Source organism: Pristiophorus japonicus, unplaced genomic scaffold, assembly GCF_044704955.1.
Source record: "Pristiophorus japonicus isolate sPriJap1 unplaced genomic scaffold, sPriJap1.hap1 HAP1_SCAFFOLD_1039, whole genome shotgun sequence".
Lineage (NCBI taxonomy): Eukaryota > Metazoa > Chordata > Chondrichthyes > Pristiophoridae > Pristiophorus > Pristiophorus japonicus.
This window is the reverse complement of record NW_027250690.1, coordinates 77,247-97,211: the sequence shown is the minus strand read 5'-3', so window position 1 is coordinate 97,211 and position 19,965 is coordinate 77,247. Positions and strand designations below refer to the sequence as shown.

The 19,965-nt window shown below is 47.6% G+C and overlaps 1 protein-coding gene across 3 annotated transcripts in view; it reads right to left on the bottom strand.

Moving 5' to 3' along the window:
• Positions 1–13,258: 13,258 nt before the first annotated feature.
• LOC139241318 (proteasome subunit alpha type-6-like) overlaps positions 13,259–19,965 on the bottom strand; it is a 72,802-nt gene continuing 66,095 nt past the window's right edge. For all 3 annotated transcript variants that reach the window (XM_070869949.1, XM_070869948.1, XM_070869947.1), the window contains 2 exons: positions 14,673–14,767; positions 13,259–13,618 (listed from right to left, as the gene is read on the bottom strand). In XM_070869949.1, the coding sequence (XP_070726050.1) occupies positions 13,561–13,618; positions 14,673–14,767 (153 nt within the window). In that variant the 3' untranslated portion in view covers positions 13,259–13,560. The remainder of the gene's footprint in view (positions 13,619–14,672; positions 14,768–19,965) is intronic.

Below are 19,965 nucleotides of genomic sequence, written 5' to 3'. Positions count from 1 at the left end.
ACTCCTGACACGAGCTTTATTTTTTTTTTTAAAGTCCTACATCGCTCCTTTACCACCGCAGCTCTGACAAAGAAAGAAAGTTTGTCGGTGTGTTTTTGGAGAATTTCCAAAGGTGATTCACAGCCAAGCTCCTGAACTTGTGAACTTTGTTATATGTGAATGGTGACTCCTTGCATGAGCTTCCTCGCAATATTTGCCCAGTTACCCCCCCAAAAAATTAATAGGAGGTGAAAGAGAGTTACTATTCAGAGAACCACATAGTACAGCACAGAAGGAGGCCATTCAGCCCATCGAGTCTGCGACGGCTCTCGAAGAGCAATCCGGTTAGTCCCACTTCCGGCTCCTTCCCCATAATCCCTGCAATTTTTTTTTTTTCTTTCACATATTTATCCAATTCCCTTTTGAAGGCTACTATTGAATCTGTTTCCACTGCCCCATCAGGTTGCAGCATATATTCGACGTCACTAAAGCAGTTTAACTAACTTGTTGCAGTTGGAATCATGCTTGTTGGCCAAACGAGGGCAACAGAGGCTTTGTATGTTGCTGCGCACTTGCAGAATAGCGATCGTTCGATTGGAGGCTAATACGGTATCGGCTCACATCATTCATCGTAATTGGAGGAAGATTTTGTGAGTCAGTGGTTGAAATTACTTTTGATTTTCCCTTCAGCCATCTGCGTGCGTGATGCATAAGAATGCGTTCTGCACTGGGCGCGGAGCCAAGGCAAATGCATAAAGGCGCAAGACAAAAAGCATCCTCTGGTTTCGTGAAAGTAAATAGTAATTTGTGCTAAACGTCGATAGTCCATTGCGTCCTACTGTGAGACCCGTCATTATTAAAGTACATTTATATATAAATTTTAAGAAAAAAGGCCAAAACCGGGCCCTCAATAGCTTGGTTTTCCCCATGAGATGGCAAGGCTGGTGAAGCTCCTTTTGAAAGCCAACAAGCACCCTCTACCTACATCATTGGTGAAAGAGGGAAAGGGAGCTGTTACCGCTGGAGAGGAATCTATTCACTGCTTCCTCCCCCTCATTCCCACTGAACTTTTATGCGGTTGTGCGTGGTCAGTGCCACCACATTTTTTAAGTGCGGTTAGGGATGGGCAATAAGTGCTGGACTCGCCAGTGACACCCATGTCCCGTGAACACATTTTTAAAAATGGAGACCTGCAGCTTACGAGTGCCACGCCCTTAAGATTTTGCCTTGCGGTGTGCCACTGGGCCCTTGTTGAAGCCCTGAGTTTTGTCAGAGGTTTGGAACCCACCTCCTTAAACCGTTGGTTAATTGCTGCCGGCAGCAGTCGGGGTAGCCAAGATTGGTCACTGACAGTTCGACACTCCCCAGTGCAACTCATTACAAGAGTATCTAACCACTCCAAGCTTCAGATTGAACAAAAAGCCCATTTACAGAGCCGCTCAATTTGTTGTACTCAAATAGCGCGAGTGTAATAAGATTAAAGTTCCTTGGTAGTTTGTTCAGGTTTCATTCATCAGATTCCTTTGAAACTAAATGGAAAGCTGGTGTAGCATTATTCATTTAGAAAACGTCTATATGCTTTTTTAAAAAAATCTTGTTTTACACACGCCTTCTGTCCAACTTTCTGGCCGTAATGATATTTAATCACTTTTATTTCAACATCTAAAATTGAAACTGCCTGTATAAATATATCGAATGGAAATCATGTATGTAAACAGTTGCCTGTAATGGTGTATTTGCAGTCTCTGTCCTGCAGGCGGTGCTGGTTTCTGAAGTCTCTCTTCAAATTCCGTCAACATCTTGTATATTAAAAAAAAATTGCAGGCAATGTCCTGGACAATTTAACAATATCAATTGTTTCTAATGAAACCTATCGTGAAATTTTGGCCTGTATTATTGTTTTTTATTTTTTGATTTATATTGCAGTTATTTTCTGTTACAACATGCATTGTTTTAATGTTCTATGTGTACAGATTGCTTGGTTCAGTGTAGATGTTCCAGAGATACAGAACAATGATAGTGTCATATGGGCACTATATGGGGTTGAGCATTGCTTATTTTTTTTTTAAGTGTACAGCTATGGCACTTTTGCTACAACTTTGTATTTGAATTGTATCTTTTACTATCTTGCTTTGTTGTAGCTACGCACCAGGATTGCTAATCTGTGTGTTGCTTGCCTTACAGACACATGTAACCACTTAGAATAACCAGCACTTTTTCTTTTTTTTTTAAACTGACAAATAAATGTTTGCAAGTATTGCTGTAAAAAAAAATGCAGACTTGTTTTGATGCTGTCACGTATGAAAATAATGAGCGCAGTCTATTTGCTTTCTTTCTCAGCCTTGGTTTGATGGCAGCGCTCAATGTCACCCAAGTCAGAAGGTAATGGCTTGCAAGTCCCACTACAGAACCTTTAGTTCATTATCCAGGCTGGCATTCCCAGTGCAGTGCTGAGGGAGCGTCGCACTGTCAGAGGTGCTGTCTTTCAGATGAGACGTTAAACCGAGGCCCCGTCTGCTCTCTCAGGTGGACGTAAAAGATCCTATTTCGAAGAAGAGCAGGAGAGTTCTCCTGGTAAAATATTAATCCCGCAGCCAACATCACGAAGAGATTATCTGGTCATTATCTCATTGCTGTTTGAGCAACCATGCCGTGCGCACGTTGGCTGCCGCATTTCCCTGCATTACAGCAGTGACGACTTTGCTCATGGACCTTTGCTCTTACCCCGCACTGTGAGGTATTCTGTAATAAAACTATCATGAGGCTGCTCTGACATTTAGCCTCGCAAATACAGTTTTCTTTTGGGCCTCCCCTCCCCCACCCCCCCCCCCCCCTCCGGACACCCACAAATTTACTTCTGGAAACTTGTTTTGTAATTTGTCCAGTTTATTAATTGGGGTGTAAACCACTGGGACTTCCTGCGCTAGTGCAGATGGGGTAGAATACCATCGTAAAATCGCAGACATTTGGGGGCTGGGGAGCAGCGACTTCTTGGGTGTTTTCAATCTTTTGAATTTTAAAAATCACATTTGGAACTGCATAACTGAAAACGGTGTCCACCAATTTTTAATACTGTGTATGCTGGAGATGTGGATAGAAAATTGAAAGAGCTGGAATTACACACTAGCACCTGAAGAAGTGACGGTTTGGATAGAGCCCTCTGTTATTTCCTGTTAAGCTTCCTCTCCCAAAATGCTATGTTCTTTTTTTAAAAAAAAAAATTCTTCCTCTTTCAGATGCTGATTGACCTGTGTATTTTCCATTTTTTTATTTAAAAAAAAAGTAAATTATGTCGCAGGGCTGGATCATAAGTTTGTGTAATTCATTTGAGTTCCCTATCTTGGTCATGTGTTCCCGGGAAACATAGAAAATAGGTGCAGGAGTGGCCATTCAGCCCTTCGAGCCTTCACCTCCATTCAATATGATCATGGCTGATCATGCAACTTCAGTACCCCATTCCTGCTTTCTCTCCATACCCCTTGATCCCTTTAGCCGTAAGGGCCACATCTAACTCCCTTTTGAATATATCTAACGAACTGGCCTCAACAACTCTCTACGGTAGAGAATTCCGCAGGTTCACCACTCTGAGTGAAGAAGTTTCTCCTCATCTCGGTCCTAAATGGCTTACCCCTTATCCTTAGACTGTGACCCCTGGTTCTGGACTTCCCCAACAACGGGAACATTCTTCCTGCATCCAATCTGTCCAATCCCGTCAGAATTTTATATATTTCTATGAGGTCCCCTCTCATCCTTCTAAATTCCAGTAAATATAAGCCTAGCCGATCCAGTCTCCTCATATGTCAGTCCTGCCATCCTGGGAATCAGTCTGGTGAACCTTCACTGCACTCCCTCAATAGCAAGAATGTCCTTCCTCAGATTGGGAGACCAAAACTGTACATAATACTCCAGGTGTGGCCTCACCAAGGCACGGGAAGGTGTAGAAACGGAGCCAAATCTGTCCCAGTTGGGAGAAGCGAACATTTGGTGAGGCATATGCTGCCACTATGATTGATTGCCCCCCCACCCTCTCTACCCAACCTTAGATACAGTAACAATGTACCCTGCAAGGGAACAATGGCACTGGAGAAGGTGGTAGGAAGATGTGTGTGTCTTAATAGGCTAATAGGCACAGAAGAGCGCTTTTACTTCCCTGATTCTAGCAGTAAAGTGCTAATGGTAGAAGACCTAAATGCCAGCGCCCATTTGCTTCCAGTCATGGCTGAGGGTTGAGCTGTCATTCTGTTGGTAGTGGTCAGTGCAGTGTTAGAATAGTATCAGCCGTGGCTCAGTGGGCAGCACTCTCGCCTCGGAGGCAGAAGGTCGTGGATTCGAGTCCCACTCCAGCGACTTGAGCGCATAAATCTGGACTGACCCTCCCGGTGCAGTGCTGAGGGAGCGCTGCGCTGTCGGGGGTGCCGTCTTTCAGATGAGACGTTAAACCGAGGCCCCGTCTGCTCTCTCAGCTGGATGCAAACGATCCCATGGCACTATTTCAAAGAAGAGCATGGGGAGTTATACCTGGTGTCCTGGCCCACTATTTATCCCTCAATCAACATCACTAAAAAAACTGATTATCTGGTCATTATCATACTGCTGCTTTTGGGAGCTTGCTGTGCGCAAATTGGCTGCCGCATTTCCTACATTACAACAGTGAATACACTTCAAAAGTACTTTGTTGGCAATAAAGGGCTATGAGATGGCCTACGGTTGTGAAAGGTGCTATATAAATGCAAGTCTTTCTTTAAAAATACTCCCAACCAGCAGCCACAGCTGAATGCACCAGCACGTACTCTTCTGATTCACTAAGACTGTTGGAGAATGTTCAATGGAATGAGTTCTTCCTGTTTATTATGGATGAAGAATATGGGGAAACAATGAAAAGCTCCACAAGTGAGAAACTGCAACTAACACTTGAAAGCAAATAAATCTCTCTTTGTTTCTCTTCCTTGTAGAGTGGCTTCTCCTCCAAGCATTCCTCCTCCTCTGAGGAAATGGTGGAGAAACTGGAACGAGAGAGAGAGTGAAGGCAGAAGTTATCGGGGTATATAATACATCGTATAAATAAGATGTAACCAGCACGACTGTCCAAGGGCTTGCAACCAAGACAAATGATACAAGAGTTGATCTGGCTCTATGCAGCCAATCCACTTTGATTCCTGTTGTAACGTCAAGCGCAAAAAATACAGACGGAGTACGTGACCGGGGCTACAGGCTCACTTTCACACACCATAGCATAAACAATCGAGGCCGACTGACACCCAACCTATCTAGATAGCTTCTACGGGGATTGTTGCCGATGTTGTCTCTAGGACTTGAAATAAAGTGTAACGGTGGGTCTAGAACCAGGGGTCACAGTCTAAGGGTAAGGGGTAAGCCATTTAGGACCGAGATGAGGAGAAACTTCTTCGCTCAGAGAGTGGTTAACCTCTGGAATTCTCTACCACAGAGAGTTGTTGATGCCAGCTCGTTAGATATATTCAAGAGGGAGTTCGATGTGGCCCTGACGGTTAAAGGGATCAAGGGGTATGGAGAGAAAGCAGGAATGTGGTACTGAGGTGAATGATCACCCATGATCTTATTGAATGGTGGTGCAGGCTCGAAGGGCCCAATGGCCTACTCCTGCACCTATTTTCTATGTTTCTATTAACAACTCGGATTTATAGAGGGCCCATCGTTTAGAAGAAGATCTGTGTTTTACAAAGTGTGGGGGGCGAAAGCACAAAGCAGGAGATGGGAATGGTTAAGATGGTGGGGTGGGTGTAGGAGGTTGAAGGAGAAGTGATGAGACTTTTTGGCTGTACAGGGCTGTAAGATAGCCTTTTTGGCGTGGAAGCAAGTCATCCTCGATTCGAGGGACCGCCCAAGAAGTAAATAAGATCAGTTAACACAATTACTTCAAAGGCTGTTGGAACCTCCAAATTTAAATTAGTGAAATGGTAAATTTAAAACCGACTGATCAATCTCTCGTGGCGTTGCACGCGGCAAGTCAGGCCAACTGTTACTTCAGCTGTAGCGGGATTAGAGGGCGAGGGATAACTGGTCCAGAGTGAGCAAATGTAATTGTGCACATGCAGTTCAGTTCATATTTTAATGGTGTGCATTCTGTCCTTATTTTTTTTACACATTTCCGTAAAACATTTCTATATGGGTCTTTGCAGTTCCTTGACTCAGTTGGTAGCACCCTGAACTCGTGAGTTAGAAGGTTGTGGGTTCAAGTCCCACTCCAGAGACTTTAGCATAAAAATCTAGGCTGACACTCCAGTGCAGTACTGAGGGAGTGCTGCACTGTCGGAGGTGCCGTTTTTCGGATGAGACATTAAACCGAGGCCCCGTCTGCTCTCTCAGGTGGACGTAAAAGATCCCACCGCACTATTTCGAAGAAGAGCAGGGGAGTTCTCCCCGGTGTCCTGGGGCCAATATTTATCCCTCAATCAACATCACTAAAAACAGATTATCTGGTCATTATCACATTGCTGTGTGTGGGAGCTTATTTGCAAATTGGCTGCCGTGTTTCCCACATTATAGCAATGACTGCACTCCAAAAGTACTTAATTGGCTGTAAAATGCTGTGAGACATGAAAGGTGCTATATAAATGCAAGTCTTTGTCCTTCCAGCACTCCGGATGGCAGGAGGATGTAATTACAGCGTGTCTAGTTTAGGTAGGCAATTGCCGTTATAAATGCGGTCTTAGAAATTTCTAATGGAAAAAGTTGACCTGAAGTATGCACAGCATAAGATTTTTGATGCAGATATACAAGTATTGACTTGAGCACCTAATCAAGGCTTGATACTGTGGTGCACTCCTGAGGGAGCGCTGCATCGTATTCACGTGAGACGTTAACCCGAGGCCCCGTCTGCCTTCTCCGGTGGACAGAAAAGATCCCACGGCCACTATTGTAATAAGAACAGGGCAGTTCTCCCGATGTGCTGGCCTACACTAAATCCCTCAACAAACCGATTATCTGGGTCACTGTCACATTGCTGTTTGTGGGAGCTTGCTGTGCGCAAATCTGCTGCCGCGTTTCCCACGTTATAACAGTGACTACACTCCAAAAGTACTTCATTAGCTGTGCAGCGCTTTGGGATACCCTGAGGTTGACAACGGCACAAGTCTTATGCTTTTTCTCAAAAGTGTGATGTATGTCTGGAATAATCAAGTAGAATATCAATTAAAGGAATTGGTGTGTTTAAAGTGCAGTTGGATGCTAAGGTGGGGGTGAGTCAGGATCAGAGAGGGGTGAGTTTAATGGGCTCCTCCCACTTTCCTTCACTTCTTAAAGCACCTGATTTGGACTTTTACCATTTTCAGTTACAACTTGATTACATTGCAGTCGTTGATAAAAGTTGGAATTTCCAATCTGCAATTTCATAAACAGTAACTCGGCGCAACTTATTACTCAACATCTGAAAAGAAATCGAAAACTCCAAGTCATTTATTTAATAACTCTGGCTGTTAGTCATTTAAGTGAATCCTTTCTCTCCCTGTCCCAGATTATTGGCACACTTACAGTCCAACATGCAACCTGACTCCTACGTTTAAAGGCTTGTGACTGGGAGGATGTTTTCCCCCGGGCTGGGAGAGTCTAGAACCAGGGGTCACACAGTCTCAGGATAAGGGGTCGGCCATTTAGGACTGAGATGAGGAAAAATTTCTTCACTCAGAGGGTGGTGAATCTTTGGAATTCTCTGCCCCAGAGGGCTGTGGAGACTCAGTCGTTGAGTATATTCAAGACAGAGATCGATAGATTTTTGGATATTAAGGGAATCGAGGGATCTTCTATTTCTTTTGTATGGCAGTAGTAAAGCAAATCAAACATCAATATCTTAAGTCAGATAGCCAGGCCAAAGCTTCCGGTGTAACAGCGTGGATATCCTGCAGGCTGCCTGCCAATTCCCTCTGAGGGCAGAGCTCCATGATGTGCTCCGGGGTCTGATTAGGAGCTCCACAGTCGCACGATGGGGAGGCTTTAATCTCCCACCTACCGAGAAAGCGGCAGCATCAACCATGACCGGTTCTGAGGCAGTTGATGGTTGCCCGCTGTTTGCGAGGAAGGTTTGATCCTACAGGCTCCTCGATAAGGAATCCACTCTGTGTGTCGCAGTCCTTCCAAGCATTTCCCCGTCGGTCATCATGGCTGAAGGGCTTTGGCGACGGTCCCAAATGGCCTTCCAGATTTGAGACGGGTTGGTGGTAGGCTGTTCCAGTCGGCCTGGATCGGCTTGTCTTTGCCGGTGTAGCGACTGTATTCTCTGGAGATTGCGTATTGGCGGCGTAGGTGTGGTGGTGCGATCCAGGGATATGAGGCTCTGGCGGGAAAGTGGAGTTGAGGTCGAAGATCAGCCATAATCTTATTGAATGGCGGGAGGAGGCTCGAAAGCCAAATGCTTCTGCTCCTACTCCTAGTTCTTGTAACGTGTACCGCTGCATTTCCTACATTACAACAGTGACTGCACTTCAAAACTACTAAATTGGCTGTAAAGTGCTTTGGGACGCCCTGAGGTTGTCAAAGGCGCTATATAAATGCAAGTCATTTTATTTTTCTCAAAAGTGTGATGTATGTTTTGGAATAATCAAATAGAGTATCAATTAAAGGAATTGGTGTGTTTAAATTGCAGTTGGATGCTAAGGTGGGGGTGAGTCAGGATCAGAGAGGGGTGAGTTTAATGGGCTCCTCCCATTTTTTCTTCACTTCTTAAAGCACCTGATTTGGACTTTTACCATTTTCAGTCACACCTTGATTACATTGCAGTCGTTGATAAAAGTTGGAATTTCCAATCTGCAATTTCATAAACAGTAACTCGGCGCAACTTATTACTCAACATCTGAAAAGAAATCGAAAACTCCAAGTCATTTATTTAATAACTCTGGCTGTTAGTCATTTAAGTGAATCCTTTCTCTCCCTGTCCCAGATTGTTGTCACACTTACAGTCCAACATGCAACCTGACTCCTACGTTTAAAGGCTTGTGACTGGGAGGATGTTTCCCCCCGGGCTGGGAGAGTCTAGAACCAGGGGTCACACAGTCTCAGGATAAGGGGTTGGCCATTTAGGACAGAGATAAGGAGAAATTTCTTCACTTAGAGGGTGGTGAATCTTTGAAATTCTCTGCTCCAGAGGGCTGTGGAGGCTCAGTCGTTGAATATATTCAAGACAGAGATCGATAGATTTTTGAATATTAAATGAATCAAAAGATATGGGGTTGAGGGTGAAGATCAGCCGTGATCTCATGGAATGGCGGAGCAGGTTCAAGGGGCCAATAGCCTCTTCCTGCTCTTAATTCTTATGTGACGTGTACCGATGACAGCAAATTTAAATACTGTAAAGATACTTGCGTTTTTAAAAAAAATCTGGCTCTGCAACTATAAAGAGATTAGACAATGGAAAATAGCTGAAATTCTTGCTGTTGAGTCACTGACTGACGGTTCAAAATGGCATGTTGGACATTCTCACAAAACAGGAATCGGTCTATTTCAGCTAATTACTGCCCGATACATTTGCTTTGTCCGGTTTAGAAGGGTGTACTCGGCCCCTGGAGCAAGGATGGGAAAAACCCCTTTACCATTCATCCCTGTAGTATTTTAATTCTATCGCAACGTCTTAATGTGTTTTAAATCGGCCCCGATTTTGTTTTGGCACAAATGCAGCTGAGAATGTTTCAGGAAAGCCATCCATTAGGATCCAGCTGCACTTGGAGCACCTCCGATGCTTTGCCTGACCAATTATTGCAAACATTTTGCCTGTTGAACAAAGAAATCCTTCTTAATATCTGTTGTAAATATATTGTCACTAATTTATGCCTCTGGCCCTATTTTTCTGGCTTAGCTCTACCATTTATTTCATATGTGTGTTGTAGGGAACGGTAGCATTGTAGTTATGTTGCTGGACAAGTAATCCACGGGACATGATTCCAAATCCTACCACTTTAGTTGGGGAATTTAAATTCAATTAAATAAATCTGGAATTAAGATCATCATCATAGGCAGTCCCTCGAAGCGAGGGTGACTTGCTTCCACGCCGAAAAGGGATGAGTTCACAGGTGTTTCAGTGAAGGACCTAATATTCCGGATCCCGAACTACATCCTGAAGGGTGGAAGATGCCTGTGGGTGGATTTTTTTAACGTGGGGTGACCGTTGCACACCAGCCACCACACGGGGCTTGACAGAGCGAGGTCTTGGTCCAGTGGCAAGGGTTAACCAGGACGACTGGAGACCAGCTCTGCTGCACAGGCCTAGTGCGCTCACATATCGCACAGTGTGGGCTGGCCCGTGTTGTCCCTGGGCCCTCGCCTCTTCTGGCCCCGAACTCTCGCCTCTCCTGGGCCCCGATCACGTCCCTCTACAGTCTCTCGCCGCTCCTGCTGTATCTGCCCACACTGCAATCAGCCATCGCCCTCCTGCAGCAGCACGCGCTGCTCCCTGAAATGGTGTGCTGCCGCACGCTGCTCATTGTAATGGCCCCAGCCTGCTGATGGTCTTGCAGGCTCGGACCACGCCGATTTCTGTGTCAGTAACGGTGACCATGAAACTACCGGATTGTCGTTAAAAACCCAAATGGTTCACTAATGTCCTTCAGGGAAGGAAATCTGCCGCCCTTACCCGGTCTGGCCTATAATGTGACTCCAGATACACAGAAATGTGGTTGACTCTTAACTGCCCACTAAATTGGCCTAGCAAGCCACCTATTCAAGAAGGTGACTCACCACCACCTCCTCGAGGGAAGACAGGGACGGGCAAGCAATGCCAGCCTTTCTGGTGATGCCCACATCCCGTGAATGAATAATGTGTCAGCCGTGGCTCAGTGGGCAGCACTCTCGCCTCTCAGTCAGAAGGTTGTGGGTTCAAGTCACACTCCAGGGACCTCAGCACATAAATCTAGACTGACACTCCCAGTGCAGTGCTGAGGGAGTGTTGCACTGTCGGAGGAGCAGTCTTTTGGATGAGACGTTAAACCGAGTCTGCCCTCTCAGCTGGACGTAAAACATCCCACGGCCACTATTTCAAAGAAGAGCAGGGGAGTTCTCCCCGGTGTCCTGGGGCCAATATTTATCCCTCAATCAAGATAACAAAAACAGATTATCTGGGTCATTATTACGTTGCTATGGGTGGGAGCTTGCTGTGTGCAAATTGGCTGCCGTGTTTCCCACATTACAACAATGACTACACCACAAAAGTACTTCATTGTCTGTAAAGTGCATTGAGACATTCGGTGGTTGTGAAAGGTGCTATATAAATGCAAGTCTTTGGGGAATTTAAATTCAATTAAATAAATCTGGAATTAAGATCATCATCATAGGCAGTCCCTCGAAGCGAGGGTGACTTGCTTCCACGCCGAAAAGAGATGAGTTCACAGGTGTTTCAGTGAAGGACCTAATATTCCGGATCCCGAACTACATCCTGAAGGGTGGAAGATTCCTGTGGGTGGATTTTTTTAACGTGGGGTGGCCGTTGCACACCAGCCACCACACGGGGCTTGACAGAGCGAGGTCTTGGTCCAGTGGCAAGGGTTAACCAGGACGACTGGAGACCAGCTCTGCTGCACGGACCCAGTGCGCGCACATATCGCAGTGTGGGCTGGGCCCGTGCTGCCCCTGGGCCCCTGGCCCCGAACTCACGCCTCTCCTGGGCCCCGGTCACTTCCCTCCACAGTCTCTCGCTGCTCCTGCTGTATCTGCTCGCGCTCCAATCACCGACCTGGACTTTGATGACGTCACTCTTCACAGCCATCGCCCTCCTGCACCAGCTCGCACTGCTCCCTGAAGTAGTCTCCACACTGCTCCCGGGCCTGATAGGGCGGTGGAAGCAGACTCAATCTTATCTTTAAAAAGGGAATTGGATAAGTGCCTGAAGGAAAGTGCCTGCAGGGCTACGGGGGAACGGCGGAGGAGTGGGACTGAGTTGGCATGGGCTCGACGGGCTGTAACCATTCTATGATTCCCTACACAACGTCATTGCAGTAGCACCTTCACCACACGGACTGCAGCGGTTCAAGAAGGTCCATCACCAACGAGAGAAGGCCAGTAAATGCCAGGTTTGCCGGTGATGCCCACATCCCGCGAAGGAATGAAAAAGAAAGTGCCTTGGCCATTATTCATATGTAAACCTAAGCTTTGAAGGGATAGTTTATTTTCGTGTATACCCTAGTGGCAGCATAGACTTAGAAAATGACCCCAAACATTGAGGTATCCCTGATAAAAGTGCAACATTCCCACCGACACCTGGGAGTCCCTGGCCAAAGACCAGTCCGCCCGAAGTGGAGGAAGTGCATCCGGGAGGGCGCTGAGCACCTCGAGTCCCGTCGCCGAGAGCGTGCAGAAACCAAGCGCAGGCAGCGGAAGGAGCGTGCGGCAAACCAGTCCCACCCTCCCCTTCCCTCAACCACTGTCTGTCCCACCTGTGACAGGGACTGTGGCTCTCGTATTGGACTGTTCAGCCACCTAAGGACTCATTTTAAGAGTGGAAGCAAGTTATCCTTGATTCCGAGGGACTATGATGATGATGATGATGTAGAGGGTTAATGCAGCCCAGGCTGATCCCAAACTCACTTGACCTTCACACATGCACTTTCCATCAGGCACCAGGCAGCAATCAGGACCAGTAATCCTGGGAAATCATTTTAGTCCCACTCATCCGAGGTGCGGAGGCTAATTTTGGGGCCCCACCTCCTCCCTGCCTGAGATCAGCTACCTCAGCAAAGGCTGGGTGTTGAACCTGGGACTCCTCTGCTCTGGATGGCTGCTCCCCCAGACCAAGTAATTCATGCACTGAGACATCAGAGGAAGCTTTAAACTGTTAAAATTGCTTCAGTGTTGCTGGAGGAATTTCCTGAAACCTACCTAATCTGTTTTTGTGATGTTGATTGAGGGATTAATATTGGCCAGGACACCGGGGGAATAACTCCCCTGCTCTTCTTCGACATAGTAGCAGTGGGATCTTTTACGTCCACTTGAGAGAGCAGATGGGGACCTCGGTTTAACGTCTCATCCGAAAGACGGCACCTCCGACAGTGCAGCACTCCCTCAGCACTTCACTGGGAGTGTCAGTCTACATTTATGTCCTCCCTGGAGTGGGACTTGAACCCACAACCCTGCCCCCTTACAATCCCCTTAGTTCCCACTGAGCCACGGCTGACACAACTGTCGACTATAGTACGCCTGGTATGAGGAAATACAAATTTGAATACAAATCGGCTGCTCGTGTATTTTTTAAAAAGCCTTAGATTCATCAATGGACCGAGAACAAAGCCATGAAATATGTATTAATTTTTTCGAACGATTAAACTAGAGCCCAAAGCAGTTTATTTGCATATTAATTTCCTTTTTATTACAAGCTGTGCTGAGTATTTTATCCATTGAACAATCAACTGTTCCCTTGTGAATGTTACTTCAAATGGCTTTGAATTGCAAACAGAATACAACATGTTTAAAGTGGGTTAAGAGTGTGGGGGAGGGCAGAACATTTATTTTGAACAATCTGGTCTAGATTTCTTACTTTAAGGGCAGGTCTCCCTGGACTTGTTTTTCTACGTTCTTAAGATTGTAAAGCTTTGTTTAAATGCAGTATTTCTGGGATCCACGCAGGAGTTACTCTCTCTCCGTAATGTCCACCAAATGTTTTTCAATCTCTGTCTCGCGGAGGCATCTGTGAAGAAAAGAAAAAATGACGAATTTCTGAGTCATGATGATTGTAATGTATGCACCAGTGAGCATGCTCACGGGTTTGTACAGCTGTTGAGTTGTAGCCAGTCACGTGATGTTCACAAGACTCAATAAAACCCCGGCCGGTTGGGTTCGGGGGATGGGGCAGGTGGTTGTGAGCCTGGTGGATGATAAAGTGATCCTCTGGTGTCTTTGGTTGTAAGCAGTTCTTACAATTGCATCCCTTGGCTTTAGCAGCGACCGCGTGGCTAAGGCGACTGACTTCGGTTATAAACGCGACGTTATCAGAAGATTGTAGGTGCGAGTCCTGCCGTGGTCAATTAACTCACGGGCGGTCGAGGGGGTCGTTCAGCCCGACTGCCTGCCTCTCTTCCGCGGTTACATCCGTGCCAGGGGTGTCCCTGGAGATGGAGCACGCGGTGTCCACCGGTACGCTCGCGGCCTTCCGCGAGAGGTGGGCGCCGGAGGGACTGGAGTGCATCATCGCCCCCGGCAACTACATTTTAATTTGATTTTATGTGTAATGTTTAATTTGTTTAATTTGTCGGTTTAACCAGGGGGCACTTGTATAATTTCTGTTTTTAGTGCCTTAAACCGCACCCCCCCTCCCAAAAAAAAGGGGCACTGGAAAAAAATGTATTTTGGAGTGTGACCCCCCTTGCAGGGGGCATTTGTTTAAAGTGCACAACTAAAATAGTTGAACCGGTAATCGGGGGGAATCGGGTTGAGGGGGAATCGCCTTAAAATTTGTGCTGGTTCGTTCAGGGGTGATGTCAGGAAGCACTTCTTTACACAAAGGGCAGTGGGAATCTGGAACTCTTCCAAATAGCTGATGCTCAATGGAAAAATGTCAAAACTGAGATTAATAGATTTTTGTTCGGCAAGGGTATTAAGGGATACGGACCCGAGGTGGGTAGATGGAGCTACGATACCGATCGGCCTGACTGAATGGCGGAACAGGCTCGAGGGTTTGAACGGCCTCCTCCTGTTCCTATGTAATCCTGAGTTCCCAAACTCACTCCAAGGGTTCTACAGACCTGAACTTGGGATTGTCCGCAGTGACCACGCCAACTTCGATCTCCGATGCTTTGAAGTCGAGCGCCAAGACAGTGGACAAACAGGAAATCGCAAGCTGCGGAAAAAACAAAGGAAACGCCATGGTTTTACCAGAGACCGTCGCTGTACTGACGCTCCATACGGGGTTTGGGGTTTGGCTAGGACATCCTCGCAACAACAACAACTTGCATTTATATAGCATCTTTAATGCGGGCAAACAAATTTGACACCGAGCCACAGAAGGAGATATTCGGGACAGGTGAGCAAAGGTTTGGTCAAAGATGTAGGTTTTAAAAGAGCGTCTTAAAGGAGGGGAGAGAGGTCGCTCAGCATTGCCCACATCCCAGGGGTGCAGTGAATGAACACCGAGGGACAGCTTGCTGCTTCACAACACGAGGAAGAGGGAAGGCAAGTCAATGGAGGCCAAGCCACCTTTGTGCATCAGCCCTGTCTCAGTGGGCAGCTCTCTCGCCTCGTGAGTCAGAAGGTCGTGGGTTCAAGTCCCACTCCAGAGGCTTGAGCACAAAAATCTAGGCTGACACGCCCAGCGCAGTGCTGAGGGAGTGCCGCACTGTCGGAGGGACAGTGCTGAGGGAGTGCAGCACTGTCGGAGGGGCAGTACTGAGGGAGTGCTGCACTGTCGGAGGGGCAGTACTGAGAGAGTGCTGCACTGTCGGAGGGGCAGTGCTGAGGGAGTGCTGCACTGTCGGAGGAGCAGTACTGAGGGAGCGCCGCACTGTCGGAGGGGCAGTGCTGAGGGAGCGCCGCACTGTCGGAGGGGCAGTGCTGCACTGTCGGAGGGGCAGTGCTGAGGGAGTGCTGCACTATCGGAGGGGCACGGCTGAGGGAGCACCGCACTGTCGGAGGGGAAATACTGAGGGAACGCCACACTGTCGGAGGTGCCGTCTTTTGAATGAGACGATAAACCGAGGCCCCGTCTGCTCTCTCAGGCGGACATAAAAGATACCACAGCAGTATTTCTAAGAAGAGCGGGGTAATTCTCCCCAGTGTCCTGGGACCAATATTTATCACTAAAAAACAGGTAATCTGGGTCATTATCATTTAGTTGTTTGTGGGAGCTTGCTGTTTCCCGGATTGACTGCCAGGTTCTCCACAGTACAACAGTGATTGAATGCACACAATAAGCACTTCAGTGGCTGTAAAGTGCTTTGGGACATCCTGGGATTGTGAAAGGCGCTATAGAAATGCAAGTTCTTTTGTACCCAAAACGCCCAGGGGCGGGTTGACTTCTTTGGGGATAGGTTCTCACGGTCTTGACATAGGTCTTGTCATTTTGCCCGTGTTTGTGATTAATTCAGTTCCCTTGTGCCGGCCGGCTTGAAATTTCCGACTGGTTAACTCCCTAGAGGAAGCAGTCAGCATGCTCTCCAATTAAAACACAAAGTCCTTTGAGTAATGAAGAACTTTGATGACTTTTCACGTTACAGCTACCAAAATGACTTTCGGGAATTTTTTTTGAATGATTAATATCGAAATATCGAGCGGCTGAGGCGTTGGTGAATTTGCAACAACAACAACAACCTGTATTTATATAGCGCCTTTAACGTCTCAAGGCACTTCACAGGACTGTTATATTACAAAACAGATAAATTTGACACCGAGCCACATAAGAAGAAATTAGCGCAGCTGACCAAAAGCTTGGTCAAAGAGGTCGGTTTTAAGGAGCGTCTTAAAGGAGGAAAGAGAGGTAGAGAGGTTTAGGGAGGGAGTTCCAGAGCTTGGGGCCCAGGCAACAGAAAGCACGGCCACCGATGGTTGAGCAATTATAATCAGGGATGCTCAGGAGGGCAGAATTAGAGGAGCACAGACATCTCGGGGGTTTGTGGGACTGGAGGGATTACAGAGATAGGAAGGGGCGAGGGCCATGCAGGGATTTGAAAATAAGTGTGAGAATTTTGAAATCGAGGCATTGCTTAACCGGGAGCCAATGTCGGTCAGCGAGCACAGAGGGTGATGGGTGAGCGGGACTCGGTGCGAGTTTTGGATGACCTCCAGTTTACGTAGGGTAGAACGTGCGAGGACAGAGTGTGTGATTTAACCCCCCTCAGCAGTCCGTGCTGAGGGCTAGCGAAGGATTGAAATTAGCCACGGCTCAGGTCCAGGTCAACCACTTGCTCTAAAATGCACACCAGCGATGAGTAACATCAATGCCCAATGCCCTGCCAACACCGACTATCTCGACTCGCTCTTGAGGAATGAGCACTTGGGTGATGCCAGCAGTGGGTTTGTGGAACCCTTGCCCAGAATTAATCAGTGAGATACTTGGCTGATTTGTTTTACCCTCGACCCACCCTCTCACATATCGGATGAGACTTTAAACCGAGGCCCAGTCTGCCCTCTCGCGGCACCTGTGAGTACGCTCATGGGTTTGTAGAGCTGTTGATGGACATGCCATCTTGCTGTCCGGAGGAGGCGAGGGTCCCCAATGGCATGCACTCTACGTGGGAGTCCTCCCTTTATTTATTGGGGACTTGGCCTGGAGGGTGGTGCACGGAGCAGTCCCGTGCAACAAATTTTTAAGTCGGTTCACGGGCTCCCAGGCCGCCTGCAATTTCTGTGGTCTGGAGGAGTCCGTGTTCCACGTTTTTATGGAGTGTGCGAGGTTGCAGTCCCTGTTCCATTATTTAAAGGGGCTGCTCTTCAATTTCTGGTTGCACTTCAGTCCCACACACCTGATCTTTGGGCACCCTGTGCGGAGGGGAGCGGGTAGGTCTGAGGGCCTCCTCGTAGGACTGCTCCTGGGCACGGCCAAGGGGGCCATCAGCCGGTCCAGGCAGCGGGCGGTCGAGGGGGTCGTTCAGCCTGACTGCCTGCCTCTCTTCCGCGCCTACATCCGGGCCAGGGTGTCCTTAGAGATGGAGCACGCGTTGTCCACCGGTACGCTCGCGGCCTTCCGCGAGAGGCGGGCGCCGGAGGGACTGGAGTGCATCATCACCCCCGGCAACCACATTTTAATTTGAACCATTATTGTTAAAAGTACATTTATTTAATTTGTCGGTTTTAGTGCCCCTTTAATAAGGGAGCACTTGATCTTTTGTTTTACTAAAACAGTTGTAGAGCTGTTGCACTGTGAGTGGCTGAGCCAGGTCACGTGATGTTCACAAGACTCAATAAAACCCCGGCCAGTTGGGTTCGGGGGATCCACGATGGGGCAGGTGGTTGTGAGCCTGGTGGATGAACTGGTAATGTGTCGTGTGATTGTTAAACCTTTGCTAATAAACCAATTCATTCTTAATAGCAATGTGTTGCTAGGAATTCTTAAGCAAAGAACCCATGAAGCAAATATACTACAAATGTAAAAGATGCCACGGCACTATTTCGAAGAAGAGCAGCGAGGGTTCTCTCCAGTGTCCTGGGGCCAATATTTATCCCTCAACCAGATGATCCGGTCATTATCACAGCGCTGTCTGTGGGAGCTTGCTGTGCGCAAATTGGCTGCTGTGTTTCCCACATTACAACACTCCAAAAAGTACTTCATTGGCAGTAAAGCACTTTGGGACGTCCGGTGGTCGTGAAAGGCGCCATAGAAATGCAAGTCTTTTTTTTCTCAAGTAATCTATGATTTAAGTGACCCTAGTAATAAGAACATAAGAAATAGGAGCAGGAGTCGGCCATTCGGCCCCTTGAGCCTGCTCCGCCATTTAATACGATCATGGCTGATCCGATCATGGACTCAGCTCCACTTCCCTGCCGACTCCTCATAACCCCTTATTCTCTTAATGGTTAAGAAATGGTTTAGAGGGAGCAGCATGCGGCAGCCCAGCCTGGAAATCGGCGCGGTCCTTGCCCGCAAGACCATCAGCGGGCCGGGGCCATCAGAGGGAACAGCGTGCAACAGCGTACCCACTGCAAGAGGGCGACGGCTTAGAAGTCCGGTCGCTGATCGCAGTGCGGGCAGGCACAGCAGGAGGGGGCGAAGGAACGGCAAGAGTTTGTAGAGGGAAGTGACCGGGGCCCAGGAGAGGTGAGAGTCTGGGGCCCAGAAGAGGCGAGGGCCCAGGGGCAGCACGGGCCCAGCCCACACTGCGATATGTGTGCGTGTTCGATCTGTGCAGTAGAGCTGGTCTCCAGTCGTCCTGGGTAATCCTTGCCACTGGACCAAGACCTCGCTCTCAACGGCCACCACACGTTAAAAAAATCCACCCACAGGCATCTTCCACCCTTCAGGATGTAGTTCGGGATCCGGAATATTAGGTCCTTCATTGAAACACCTGTGAACTCATCCCTTTTTGGTGAGGAAGCAAGTCATCCTCGTTTTGAGGGACTGCCTATGATGATGATGATGAAGAAACTGTCTCTCTCTGTCTTAAATTTATTCAATGTCCCGGCTTCCACAACTCTCTGAGGCAGCGAATTCTACAGGTTTACAACCCTCAGAGAAGAAATTCCTCATCTCAGTTTTAAATGGGTGGCCTCTTATTCTAAAATTATGCCCTCTAGTTCCAGTTCTAGCAGGAATGGGGTACTAAAGTTGCATGATCAGCCATGATCATATTGAATGGTGATGCAGGCTCGAAGGTCAGAATGGCCCACGACTGCTATGTTTCATGTGGAAACATCCTCTCTGCATCCACCTTGTCAAGCCCCCTCATAATCGTATACGTTTCGATAAGATCACCTCTCATTCTTCTGAATTCCAATGAGTAGAGGCCCAACCTACTCAACCTTTCCTCATAAGTCAACCCCCTCATCCCCGGAATCAACCGAGTGAACCTTCTCTGAACTGCCTCCAAAGCAAGTATATCCTTTCGTAAATATGGAAACCAAAACTGCACGCAGTACTCCAGGTGTAGCCTCACCAATACCCTGTATAACTGTAGCAAGACTTCCCTGCTTTTATACTCCACCCCCTTTGCAATAAAGGCCAAGATTCCATTGACCTTCCTGATCACTTGCTAGTAATATCGGCCAGGGGTACAGAAACCAAATATATCTCTGTCGCCGTCTCGCTACTTGAGGTCAGTGAACGCAGCACAGTCGTGAGACTGTATCTGGGGCTTTTGCCCTAAGTGTGAGTCAGTAACATAACCCACTAACTTCTCCATGGGGACTCCATATCTAAATAGAGTTCATCAAAATGGGTTTAACTTTCAGTTTTAAACTGTGCCTTGACCTTCTCAGGCCACAAGGACCGACTGATTCAGAAAGGTCGCGTAAACGTAGGCTGGGCATGTTGTGTATTTTTCTGGGACCCATGACGGGGGGTTTCCCCAAAGAGGAGAGCGAAAGCTGATTGCCCGCGGGGTCTGTCCC